This window comes from Capricornis sumatraensis, chromosome 7, assembly GCF_032405125.1.
Source record: "Capricornis sumatraensis isolate serow.1 chromosome 7, serow.2, whole genome shotgun sequence".
In the NCBI taxonomy this organism is placed as follows: Eukaryota; Metazoa; Chordata; class Mammalia; order Artiodactyla; family Bovidae; genus Capricornis; species Capricornis sumatraensis.
Window position 1 is genome coordinate 48,556,025 of NC_091075.1, and position 13,844 is coordinate 48,569,868.

General features: G+C 40.4%; 1 protein-coding gene across 2 annotated transcripts in view; it reads left to right on the forward strand.

Annotated features, from left to right (window-relative positions):
- TBC1D19 (TBC1 domain family member 19) overlaps positions 1–13,844 on the forward strand; it is a 144,284-nt gene that overhangs the window by 94,769 nt on the left and 35,671 nt on the right. For both annotated transcript variants that reach the window (XM_068975259.1, XM_068975260.1), the window contains 2 exons: positions 6,921–7,005; positions 10,447–10,491. In XM_068975259.1, the coding sequence (XP_068831360.1) occupies positions 6,921–7,005; positions 10,447–10,491 (130 nt within the window). The remainder of the gene's footprint in view (positions 1–6,920; positions 7,006–10,446; positions 10,492–13,844) is intronic.

Consider the following 13,844-nt stretch of genomic DNA (forward strand, 5'->3'; position numbering starts at 1 on the left):
CCATTGGTGATCTCGTTTATTCTCATGACTTTAAATACCATACATTTATTCTCATGACTTTAAATACTATACACTGACACCTCCCAAATTTATGTTTGTCTTGTCTTTTTGGTCTTTTTGGACCTCTCCCTTCAACTCCAGGCTTGTGCACCTAGTCCCAGGGAGCTGTTATTTGGCCCAAACTCTTATTATTACCCCAGATCCATTTCCTGACCACTTTTAAGTTCCTGATTAAAATACACATCAAACTTTTACTAATATATACATGTGAGCATGCATTATCCCTCTTGTCTGCATTATTTTCCTCTGTAGCACTTACCACCAAATAACATACAATATATTTCACTTTTTCTCCTCTATCTCCCTTCACAAAAGCATAAACACCGTAAGGACAGGGATTTGGGATTTTTTTTTCATTCATTTCATTCTCAGTCTTTAGAACCATGCGTGCCACATAGTAGATGTTCAAGTAAATACTTGAAGGAGGGAGGGAGGGATGAAGAGAAGGAGAAGGAAAGAAGGCAGGGAGGGAGAGAGGAAAGAAGAAAGAAACTGTCAAAGGTAGAGTCAGGAGGATTTTGGTGACTGGCTAAATATGCATGTTGAGCGAGAAGGAAGAATCAAGAATGACTGAGTCTGCAGGCTTTGGATAGTTCTAAGTATTGGGCTTCCAAGATGGCACTAGTGGTAAAGAACTCTCCTGCCAGTGCAGGAGACTCAAGAGATGTGGGTTTGATCCCTGCGTCAGGAAGATGCCCTGGAGGAGGGCATGGCAGTCCACTCCAGTATTCTTGCCCGGAGAATCCCATGGACAGAGGAGCCTGATAGGCTATGATCCATAGGGTCGCAAAGAGTTGGACACAACTAAAGTGACTTAGCATGCATAGAAGTTAAGATCAGAAACACAGGAAGAATTAATAACATTAGAAATCAAGGGAACAGGTCAGAGAAGGATTTTTAAAGTGTATTTTTCTCTGTAAGAATGTGATAAGAGGATGAGAGTCCTTAGCCAAGCATGAAACTAAACCAGAAGTCTGTTTATTTTTCTCCCAGTATTCTCTGATTGGAAGTGAGATTATCAGCACTATCTTGATCATTTACTTAGAGAGTGCTTATTAGGTGCCAAGAACTGCTCTAGATGCTTTATGTATTTTATAGCCAGTTCTTACAACAGGTAGCCTTATTTCTGTTTTATAGATGAAGAAGCAGAGGCTCAGAGCTCAAACTATACCTTATAGCTACCAGGACCCAGGCTAGGTCTATTCCATTTCAAAGCCTTGTAAGCCTAATTGCTCTTTGGTTTATGAAAATTTAAATTAGGGCAGAGGGCTTCAAAAAGTGATTCTTGAAATTTTATCATTTGAAAATTCTCCAGATTAGTTTGGATAAAAATACAAGACGCACCACAAATTTTAAAATTGTGCCATAATTGTAAGTTAAACTGATTTTTCCAACAGACGTACATCATTTCTTATATGCTTTTTATTACATTAATAACTTATTTCTCAGAAACATTAGTTATAAATGTCTTTTCAAAAACTAAAGAAAGCTCTAGTCCATGTAGATCTTTTGCAGCTGTATGTAGAACTGTTAGGTGTAATTCTGCTATAAAACTGTAGTTCAGACTTACACATGCAGCTTATGCTTACACTCCCAGCTTTTCTAAATGAAGTAAATCATTGCATATGTAATCTCATCCACATAAAGTTCAATTGTTACTTAATTAGTGAGTAATCAAAGTTGAATTTTTTAATTTGATTGAAACTGTCATCTTCATACAGTCACAACATTTCTAGCAAATTTACAGTTGAACTGTAACTTCATTACAGATACAAAATTGGATCTCAGAAGTTAAAACAGCTCAGGTTAAGATAGGAGTTGGCAGCTCGCTGCGTACGTGCTGGGGTTGCACGTCAGTACAGAATGTGTAACATCCCGTCTCTGGCTTATCAGAGTCACGCTGCAGTCACTGATGTTCTCTCAAGAGCAGTTTCAGATACCTTGTCTTCTCTAAGGCAATAGGGATTTGAGGGGTATCTATTTAAGCACAGAACTTCTCCTAACGTTACTATGTTCCCACCAGTTTCAAAGAGAAAGTTAATACAAACATTTCTTTAGGAACTGTCTTCCCTCTAGGCAATGATAGAAGGATATTTGTAAGTATACTTCCTTTTGCATTATTTATTTGTATTTATTTATTTTATTTGTATTAGTTTATTAGTAGTTATTTATTGTTACATTAATTGTATAATTTTATTAGTTATATTAGTTGTATTAGCTGATTGGTGCTGCTATAGCAAATTAACATAAATTTAGTGGCTTAAAACAAAACAAATATATTCTCCTACAGTTCTGTCTGAAGATTGGAAGTTTTTTGAAATGAGCTTTAGTGGGCTAAAATCAAGCTGTTATCAGGGCTGTCTGTGTTTCTTCCAGAGGCTCTGGAAAAAGAGTACCTTTCCTTGAATAAGAAAAATAAAGTTATAGATACCAGAAAGGATACAAAATAATTATCAAATATAGGAATTAACTGAAAACCATTAGAATTATAATTCAGTTAAATACCTGTTTACCAAATAAAATATTGAAATCATTTATTCTCTTAAATATGAGAAATAATAATTTGGTATATATAATGTAAAGTGAAGAGCCAGGCAACATAAGTCCTCTGTTCCTAAAGAGGGTCTGGGCCGCGTGACCTAGTGGCCACTGCAGACTGCCAGCATCTTAGTCCCCATCATTGTCATAATCTTCTGCAGGGCTTCCCTGCCTCTGCCCTTGCCTCCCCCGACCCCCCACCGCACCCCCCACCCCCCCACGGCCAGTTCTCTTCATAGTTACTAGAGGAATCCTTATAAGGTAAGTTAGATCATTTCATTATTCTGCTGAAAACTTTGCAGTGGAGCTGAACTTCACTCCCAATAAAAGCCAAGATCCTGACAATGCCTGGCATAATTTGGCCTCTCTTCCTCTCTCACATATCTCTTTCCACTCATCTGCTCCAGCCACGCTTGGTTTTCTCCAGCACATCAGGCACACTTCGGCCTTAGCACTGCTGCCATTATTGGCTTTTCTGCCTGGCATGCTCTTCCCCCTGATATCTAGATGTTAATGTCCTCAAGTTCTTTCAGGTCTTCCATCAGATGTTACCTTCTCAATGAAGCTCACCCTGATTGTTCTCTTTAATATGGCAATTGCCCTTTCTTATCAATCCTGGGATTTCTTTGGAAGGAATGGTGCTAAACCTGAAACTCCAATACTTTGGCCACCTCATGCGAAGAGTTGACTCATTGGAAAAGACTTTGATGCCGGGAGGGATTGGGGGCAGGAGAGGAAGGGGACAACCAAGGATGAGATGGCTGGATGGCATCACTGACTTGATGAATGTGAGTCTGAGTGAACTCTGGGAGCTGGTGATGGACAGGGAGGCCTGGCGTGCTGCGATTCATGGGGTCTCAAAGAGTCGGACATGACTGAGCGACTGAACTGAACTGAACTGATCCCCCCTTTACTTTGTTCCTGTAGCACTCACCAACCAATATGTTATATAATGTAATTACTTACAACGTTTGCTATTTATCTCCCCCCCCACACCCCTGCCCCAATCAGGCTCTTTAAGGGAGATTTTGTTTATCTGTCTGTTTCCTTTTGTCATATCCCAAGCACCAGAGCACAGAGGGGTGAAACTGATTAAGAGTTGCAGCAGGTTGAATAAGTGTTGGTCAACCTTCGATCTGTAGGAGTCAGGTAGGAGTGACTAGAGAACTAGAGAGGCATGTTTCGAAAAGATAATGGCTGAGAATTTTCCAGAAATGAGCATAAACAAAATTTCACAGTGAAGAAGCATGGTGGTCTTAAGCCATAGAAATAAAAACAAACCTAAAATTAAATATACTGGGGGGAAAACTATAGAATATGGAATAAAATTAAAAGTAGTAGCAGTAGTAGTAATGACTGCAGCTAACATTGTAATAATACTTACTCACCATGTGTTAGGCACTGCTTTAAGCACTTTATGTATATTAATTAAGTCCTACAGTAGACTTTGAAGTAGATATTAATATTGTATATGTATGACATAGAGGAAACTGAGACTCTAAGAAGTCCAGTAACTTCCCTGCTATCACACATCTAGTAAGTGGTGGGGCTATATTTTGGACTCCAGCAATTTAGTTTCAACATAAATTTCAGATGAGCTAATGATTTTACTACCAAATGATTTTATCAAATTGCTAAACAAAATTTCCTGATTTTGTCAGGAGGCACTAGATTATACTGTTGGTTGTTGTTTGGTTAGTCACAGAGTCATGACCGGCTCTTTGTGACCCCATGGGCTGTAACTCACCAGTCTCCTCTGTACATGGGATTTCCCGGGCAAGAATACTGGAGTGAGTTGCCATTTCCTTCTCCAGGCAATCTTCCCAACCCAGGGATCGAACCCAGGTCTCCTGCACTGGCAGGCAGATTCTTTACCACTGAGCCACCTGGGATACTGTGGCAACATGTAAATCCAAAAATCTCAGCAACTTAAGACAACAGAGGTTTATTTCTTGCTCATGGTCATATTAACCCCAGATAGGGTGGGGAAGTAGTTCTGTCATCCTCACTCTAGGACCCAGGTTAACGGCATAACCACTGTCTGGGACACTGATGGTTTCTGTGCAGAGGGAAAGTGGGACCCTGGTTAACTACTCTGGTTCTTAGAGCTTCCATTTGGAAACTTTGAAATGACGCATACCAATTTCATTGAGTAAAGAGCAAATCTCATGGCCGCACCTAACACCAAAGTGGACAAAAAATATAAGCTGACATATGTTCTCAAAGAGAAAGAGCCAGAAATATTTGATGATAAACACCATTTACTTCATAGTTTAGGGGAATATGTATAGTAGACTATTATAAATGAGGGAAGAGACTGTCCAAGGATGAAAGTATTGGTAGATTTGAGCATATAAAAATTAAAAATAACTGTGTCAAAGATAATTAACAAATCATTGAGCAGAGCCATTTATAACATATAATTTGACCATAGGTTAGTGTCCTTAATATGTAAAAATTTAAACAAATCAATAATTTACAAAACATCCATTTTAAAATGGACGAAGATGATGAACTGGAAAATAATGAAAGAAATGCAAATGGAAAACTGGTCAACCTCATTAGTAACTAAAGCATGGTGCCATATTTTTTTAACCTATAAGATGATAATAAACCATTTTGATGAGAGAAAGAGAAAATATGTACTATCTTATTGCTGTCCGTGTTAAAAACAAAAGCAAAATCTTTCTGAAAGGCAGCTTTGCTATGTGTGTGAAGAGCTTTAGATTTAAAATGCCCATCACTTTGACCAGACAGCTAGTCCAGTTTTAGAAATTTAAATAAAGGTGTACATAAATATTTAGCTATAAAGAAGTCCACTGCAGCATTGTTTATAGCTGGGTAAAAGTAGAAATAATTAAATGTTCAACAATAAAAGGTTATATATTATTCATCTGCATAGTGGAATATTCTGCAATGTTAAAAATGTGGGTAGAAAATACTTATAATATTGAAATAGAGTATAGGATACTATGCATTATCCTATTTTGTGTGAAAATGTATATGTGTATGTATAAGAACAATCTGAAAGGATACACATTAAAATATTAACATTGGTGGGGTTGTAGGTGTTTTTTCTTTCTTTGACTATTTGTATATCTAACTTTTTCTGATTTCTGTCATGAACATGTATTGCTCGTGTAGTCTTTTACAATAAGAATAAATTAGTGGCAGTGGTCAGTATATGTTTTGCCTTTGGGCCTGACTGATGCCCAGTCTCCATATCTATCCTGTTTCTAAAGCTGGGCCCCTTCCTTGTGCCTTGAAACCATGGTTCCTCTCTCCATTCGGTCCTGCTGCTAGTCCAACCCTACTTTGTGGCATCTGCCTTTTCTGTTACTCCCAAATTCTTTTCTCAGTGACGTTTTTTGAATCCCACATCTTTCAATACCAGGACCCAGATTTCCTATCACTAATCCTCTTCCTGGACGTCCCTGGTGGCTCAGACGGTAAAGCATCTGTCTACAATGCCGGGGACCTGGATTCGAGCCCTGGGTTGGGAAGATCCCCTGGAGAAGGAAATGGCAGTCCACTCCAGTATTGTTGCCTGGAAGATCCCATGGAAAGAGGAGCCTGGTACGCTACAGTCTATGGGGTCGCAAAGAGTCGGACACGGCTGAGCAACTTCACTTCACTTCACTTCAGTCCTCTTCCTGGGGATTGGTCCCCTGTGCCAGAATTCCAAGCTGAAATCCACAGTTCAGATCCTCTTACTGGTCATCTTTGATTTTGACTGTCTGTCCTACCTGTTTTCACCTCCAGGTAGAGTGGTCAGGACAGCCAGCTTCTAACGTATGTTGGGCCGCCACTTGTTCTACTGCTGCTAGCCTCTTCTAGATACTTGAGTTGCCTTCCCCCACCTCTGACATGCCCACTGCCAGCAGCCGCATCCCAGCAATGAGCCTGGTTCCAGTTTCCTGCACTTTCCAAACTGCTGTATGCCACTAGAGTTACCAGGGGTTCCCCCTCTACATTCTTTATCTTATTGAATTTCTCTCAGTTGTTCTTTTTTCCAGGTAGAAAATACACTAATCAACTGGGTAATACAGAATCAACTGGTATGTAGCAGCTAGCATTTTCTCCTGTTGTTCAAGGTTTAGGTAACTTAACAGTGAGAAACCTTTGGATGAACTTGGCCCGTCACACTTGGTTATCTTAACACTCACCATAGGTGTACCAGTAGAGGGCACTCTTCCCATTGGCAGGTACTGTACTGACCTCGAGGAAGTCTGTCTACCTCAGTACCTCCTAAGCACACATAGCAATGAATTACCTGTTATAAAACAGTGCTTAATTGTTTTTTTTTCCAATGTTGTACCCAGGTATTACTTTGTTTTTCCAGAGATACATCTGTATTGAGTCATTTTGCATACAACAGTGCTTCACCACCGAAATCATACATAAGAGGTAAACTTTTCTTAATTAAAGGAAGTATTCTTTAGCACTTACATAATCATACCAGGACTGTTCATTTTATATCATATATTGTGTTTTCAAAATTTTTATTGTAAATTATTTAAAAAGATATCTCTCAAGTTATTGTAACCATCCTTTTACTCCCAAGCAACTTATCACAAATCGCAGGAAAGTGGATCCCCAAAACAGCGTTTAAAGTTACCGTCTTTATTTTTCCTGTTTGCATTATCCTCTGTTGCAGTTTTTGGCATATATGTTGACTTTTATCCCCCTTCCCGCTAAGACTTTATCATTTGAATTTGCTTTTTCTGCTTTTTTTTGCCTTCTTTATTCCTTCTCTCAGTGTTACCCCACACTTAAAAGTTTGATATAATTTATATGCAATTAGCATTCTGATTTCTAGTTAGTGCTTTCTTATCTCTGTCCCTAGCTGCCTACAAGAGAATGCTAGTTCAGTATGCTGCTGTCGTCACCTGACAGCTGAGCCAACGGTCAGCCGAAAGACTTTCCCCTGATTTCTCATTTTTATTAAGTACTGAACGCCCAGCACTGAAAGCTTATGAACCTATTGTGTGTGGTTTTTCTGCTGTTCCCATAAAGAAGGAAGCTGTTTGCCTGTATCTCCTAAGTCCGACTGTCTGCCTGATTACCACAACCCCTACCCTAAGACAGGCCCACATTCCCAGGGCTGGGATCAGGCTCCCCTTGAACCTGGGGGCTCTCTCAGTTGCATTGCTTCTGCTCGGAATTGGTAGAAACATTTGGTTTGCTTGTTTGCTTCTTTTACATCATCTGCTGAAAAACTGATTGTAGAACTTGATTATCTAATGGACTCACCTCTAAATTCAGCCAGGATTTTAAGGCCCTGTCTTAACCTACCTAACTTTGGCTCCCTGTTTATTCCACATTACCGCATATTCATTCTAAATCTCTATATATTCCCTACACATGGAAGGACTCCTTTTCCTTCACCCCCAAAATTATAGGTTCTTGAAGAACTAGTCTATATCTCACAGTATCAGAAAAACTGAGATTATTTCCTTCTATGTAGGGAAAAACCCAGTTCTTTCCTACTGTGTTTCCCAGTAGTGTGTTTACTACTCACACAAAACACTTCACTTCTGACACTTTTGTTTACATGTTTGTGGGAGTTTTGCCCCACAATAACAAGCAAGTCTTGGCATCACCTGGGTATCCTACGGTTTAACTCAATTCTAATACTGTCTACCTAGAGATGGTGTCAGATCCCATAGGTTGTTGCCTGTGCTTCTGACCAACTGGCTATAGGTTGGAGGTTCCAACCAACCCCACTTTGGGTTTGATTAATTTTCTAGGGTGGCCCACAGAGCTCAGGGAAGCATGTACTTGTATTTATCAGCTTGTTAAAGGATATGATAAAGAATACAAATGAACAACCAGATGAAGAGATACATAGAGCTAGCTCTGGGAGGGTCATGAACACAGGAGTTTCTGTCCCTGTGGAATTGGGGTGTGTTATCGTCCCAGTGTTGACCTGTTTGCCCACCTGAAAGCTCTTCGAACCCCCTACTGTTGGGGTTTGAGTCTTCCTCACATTTTTTGAAAGTCACTTAGTCGTGTCTGACTCTTTGCGACCCGATGCACTATAGCCTGCCAGGCTCCTCTGTCCATGAAATCTTCCAGGCAAGAATACTGGAGTGGGTATCCATTCCCTTCTTCAGGAGATCTTCCCAACCCAGGGATCAAACCCAGGTCTCCCACATTGCAGGTGGATTCTTTACCATCTGAGCTACCAGGGAAGCCCACACAGGCATTATCAATTATTAAATACCATTGCCAGTCCTTCTAGAGTATGGGGGGTGAGGCTGAAAATTCCAAGCTTCTAACCATGGCTTGGTCTTTCTGGTGACAAGCCCCCATTCAGGAGCCCACTCAGGTCACTCCAATAGAACAAAGATACTCTTAATGCTAGTTTCATTTAGGAACTGACAAGGGTTTCAGAAGCCTTGTATCAGGGACAGCATCAAAGACAAATACTAGCATAAGAGATGCTCCTAGTGCTCTTATCAAACCTAGGAAATATCAAGGATTTCAGCAGCTCTGTGCCAGCAACAAGGGGCAGAGACCAATTATACATTCTCTGTTATCTCTTACTCACCAAGTTCACTAATCTCTCATCAATTTCCCTCTCCTCTAAACCTCTAAAGCACTTAAAGCCTGTGCCAGAAAATTCAGCAAACATATCTTAATGTTCCCTGTTTTAGTCTGGAGTATACGCCCTGTGATTTGAGGACCATATTTCACATCTGCGCTGTTTGCCTCTTGGCACCTAGCCCAGTATTGAGCACTCAGCAGGTATTCTCTATCATCCCTCCCTCCAGAAACCTATCTACCTACCATCTATCTATCATTTCATTTTCTTCTTACTCACAAGATCAGTCCTTGTCTCCACCTTAACCTAAACTGCTCGTCCAGTTCTCCATTTTTTCTCTGCCACCATTCCCAACAAGAAATACAAAAATTGTTTCAATTAAAATCTTGCCTTAAAGTCAAATGCAAAAATGCATATGTCTTTTCAGTAGACACAACAGTGTTGGAAAAACTGTCGAGATAAACATTACCTACTTTTTCACACTTCAGTGGAAGGTGGGGAAAACCTTAGACCTTTAAATGTTTTGAAGAAAAAAATGTTTTAACTCCTTTAAACATTTAATTATAGTGAATATACTTTAATTTTCTGAGACAATCTTGATTTCAAATATTTATTCAGTGACCCAGACAGTAAAGAATCTGCCTGCAGTGCAGGAGACCCAGATTTGATCCCTGGGTCAGGAAGATCCCCTAGAGAGGGGAATAGCAACCCACTCCAGTATTCTTGCCTAGAGAATCCCATGGACAGAGGAACCTGGCGGGCTATGGTCCATAGAGTCCCAAAGAGTTGGACGTGACTAAGCAACTTTTACACTTTAGACCATATTAATTGTTTAAGGACTCAGAAAATATGACCACTGTCCAGTGATAGATATTTAATTTAAACTCTTCTGCCCATTCCATAAAAGTGATAAACTAATGAGGTATTACAAAGCTTAGACTTACTTTAATGCAAAAATAGAATTACTTATAATTAATACAACAATTCTGTGCTTACAAATAGATGCTGCTCTTCTTAAGTGCTTAAGAAGCTTGAAAACATTTGTTTTTTAAATTATTTGCATCACTTACCTTGTACTTAAGTTTTCATTATTAACCTTCATTGATAAAAGGATTTGCTGATACCAAAAGATTGGCTGGCATATTTTCAGATTAATTTCTTATCATGAAATGAAAGGAGGTTGTACTATAGTAGTTTTTAAAATTCCATTAATTATTTGTATATTCACAAAACTGGTTAATTTTTAAAGTTTTTTCTATTTTATTTAACAATACTGGAACTCTGTGTTTTTTCTCTTACAGGAAAACTGGGACTAGAAGAATATGCTGTCTTTTATCCACCAAATGGTAAGAGTAATGTTATTGCTTCCTCTAGTGGGAAATAGGAAAATTACAACTTTTTATAATAGGAATGTGACTTTATTATTCTCTATCTTTAAATGAACAATAATTTATCATCTAAAATAAACTTTCTGTAAAATAACTATTCTAATGAATTTTTCCATATTTGTGCTAGGTGTGTGCTGAACTGTGCACATCCTTTCTGATTTCCGTTGAGACCAGTAGTAGTATTTGTGAGCAAGCTAAGACTCAGGTGTCTAAGTGCAGGTCATTTAGCTTTCCTCTGAAGGACACTAACTCATCTGTCCAGTACCTTCCTGGGGCTTTATTGGAGCAGGGCCCTAATGAGTGGATTGCCGTGTGTTGCACTTTGTTGTTCTCATGGTTTGACAACTGTGGTGGTGGCGGTGGTGGTCGTGTGTGACTCTTGAGATCCCGTGGACTGTAGCCTGCCAGGCTCCTCTGTCTATGGGATTCTCCAGGTGAGAATACTGGAGTGGGTTGCCATTTCCTTCTCCAGAGGATCTTCCCCACCCAGGAATCAAACCCAGGTTTCCTGCATTGCAGGCAGATTCTTTACCGACGGAGATAGGAGGGAAGCCTCTTGACAAGTGTAGTATTTATGAAATAAAAAATATTTCAAGAAATGTAACTCCAAAAATGTGTATTTTGATTAAAGTGATCAAAATGTATAATGACTCCTTTTGAAATTCTTAGTTTTAAAGATATGCTCCTTGGAAAAGCACTATATAGCAGTCCTTATTATGATAATATAAAGTGGCATCCTGAAGAAGTTCTTGTACTCCAGCAGAGTTAAGAACATGGGCTTTGTAATCCTGTAGACCTGGGTTCAGATCCCAGTTCTTTCAGCTCACCCTATGACCTTGGGTAAGTTATGCATTTCTCCAGGGTAACAGATTAAAGGAGATACGCTGTGTGAAACAGCACAGTCCTGGATGTGAGGTTTGTGCTCAACAAATGCAAGTTACAAGCTGTGCTTGGCTTCCTTATTGACCAACCGACATGAAACTCACAGACAGTGCCAAGAAAGCACAAGGCTGTCTCCTTGTACCTCTCAGTGTGCGGTCCCACTTCTGTCCCAGGCCATCCTCCTCTGCCCCTCCTTGAGCACTGGAGTTCCAGTGGCCCACCTCACCCTCATTCTGCTGCTCTTTTTTCCCCCTGTGCAGCTCTTCTTTTCACACATTTTCCTAGGACTTCTTATCTGCTCTCTTGCTTCTGTTTGTTAATTGCTCTTGTATTTGTCAATTCAGTTCTGACTTCTACATTATGTAACTCAAACTTAACATGTCTTTAGCTGAAGTAAATTAATTTTCATATTTATAAAAGAAAAACAAAATTAAATTTAAAAAAAACAGAACAACAACAACAAAAACCCAAATACTGAACTATTTCTCAGTTAAGTGTGCTTGCCAGTCATTCAAGGCCTAACATCTGGTAGTCATCATGATTCTTTTCAGTCTTGGATCCTCTTCCTCCAGCAAATCATGAGGATATTCCAATTTTATCTTGAAAACCCATTTGGGACCCTCGTGGCATCATCATAACTACTACCTTGCCCTCATTCAGCCTTTAGGTGCAGAGTCGGAGAAGGCAGTGGCACCCCTCTCCAGTGCTCTTGCCTGGAAAATCCCATGGATGGAGGAGCCTGGTGAGCTACAGTCCATGGGGTCACTAAGAGTTGGACAAGGCTAAGCGACTTCACTTTCACTTTTCACTTTCCTGCATTGGAGAAGGAAATGGCAACCCACTCCAGTGTTCTTGCCTTGAGAATCCCAGGGACGGGGGAGCCTGGTGGGCTGCTGTCTATGAGGTCACACAGAGTTGGACACAACTGAAGTGACTTAGCAGCAGCAGCAGCAGATGCAGAGTCCATCATGAGAAACGCTGGGCTGGAGGAAGCACCAGCTGGAGTCAAGGTTGCTGGGAGAAATATCAAGAACCTCAGATATGCAGATGACACCACCCTTATGGCAGAAAGTGAAGAGGAACTAAAGAGCCTCTTGATGAAAGTGAAAGAGGAAAGTGAAAAAGTTGGCTTAAAGCTCAACATTCAGAAAACGAAGATCATGGCATCTGGTGCCATCACTTCATGGGAAATAGATGGGGAAACAGTGGAAACAATGGCTGACTTTATTTTTCTGGGCTCCCAAATCACTGCAGATGGTGACTGCAGCCATGAAATTAAAAGACGCTTACTCCTTGGAAGGAAAGTTATGACCAACCTAGACAGCATATTGAAAAGCAGAGACATTACTTTGTCAACAAAGGTCTGTCTAGTCAAGGCTATGGTTTTTCCAGTGGTCATGTATGGATGTGAGAGTTGGACTATAAAGAAAAGCTGAGCGCCGAAGAATTGATGCTTTTGAACTGTGGTGTTGGAGAAGACTCTTGAGGGTCCCTTTCTCTTCAAGGAGATCCAACCAGTCCATCCTAAAGGAGATCAGTCCTGGGTGTTCATTGTGAGGACTGATGTTGAATCTGAAACTCCAATACTTTGGCCACCTGATGCGAAGAGCTGAGTCGTTGGAAAAGACCCTGATGCTGGGAAAGGTTGAGAGCAGGAGGAGAAGGGAACGACAGAGGATGAGATGGTTGGATGGTGTCACTGACTCAATGGACATGGGTTTGGGTGGACTCCATGAGTTGGTGATGGACAGGGAGGCCTAGTGTGCTGCGGTTCATGGGGTCGCAAAGAGTCGGACACGACTGAGCTACTGAACTGAACTGAACTGAACTGAGACACCTAACTGGTTTCCCTTCCTCCAGGCTTTTCTAGCCTTGTTCTGTTTTTCGCAGTGCTGTCTGAGTTATATATCTAAAAGGAAAATCTGAAATTTGTCATTTTTCTCCTAAAGTTTTCCTAATGGCTCCACATTTCTTTATAAGCAATATCCAAGCCTCTCAGCAAGCATAAGAAGGTCCCTCTTGACTCTGGCCCCTTCTCAGTCTAACTCCTAGCTTCATTTCTCACAATTTCCTATTTTACTTTTTAAAAAATCACAAAATATCAAATTAGTAATTCTTTACACGGGCATACTCTCACAGAAGCAGTATGCTGCTTCCTGCCTCGTGATCTCTCCTGGTCCTGTGATTGCAGTAGCCCACTCAGCCTTTCTTCACCTGGCTGCCCTCCAGGTTCAGCTCAGGCATGATCGTCTTCAGGAACCTTTCCCTGGATCCCCAGGTGAGGTTAAGGGCCCTTCTAGACTCTCATAGTACCCACTGTGAAAATCTTTGCTATCTCACATTATATTTTCTAGGCATTGGTTGTTTATGCTTTATAACCCCCTCTACATTGCAGGCCTTGTGAGGTTCAGGACTGTAGCATTCAATTT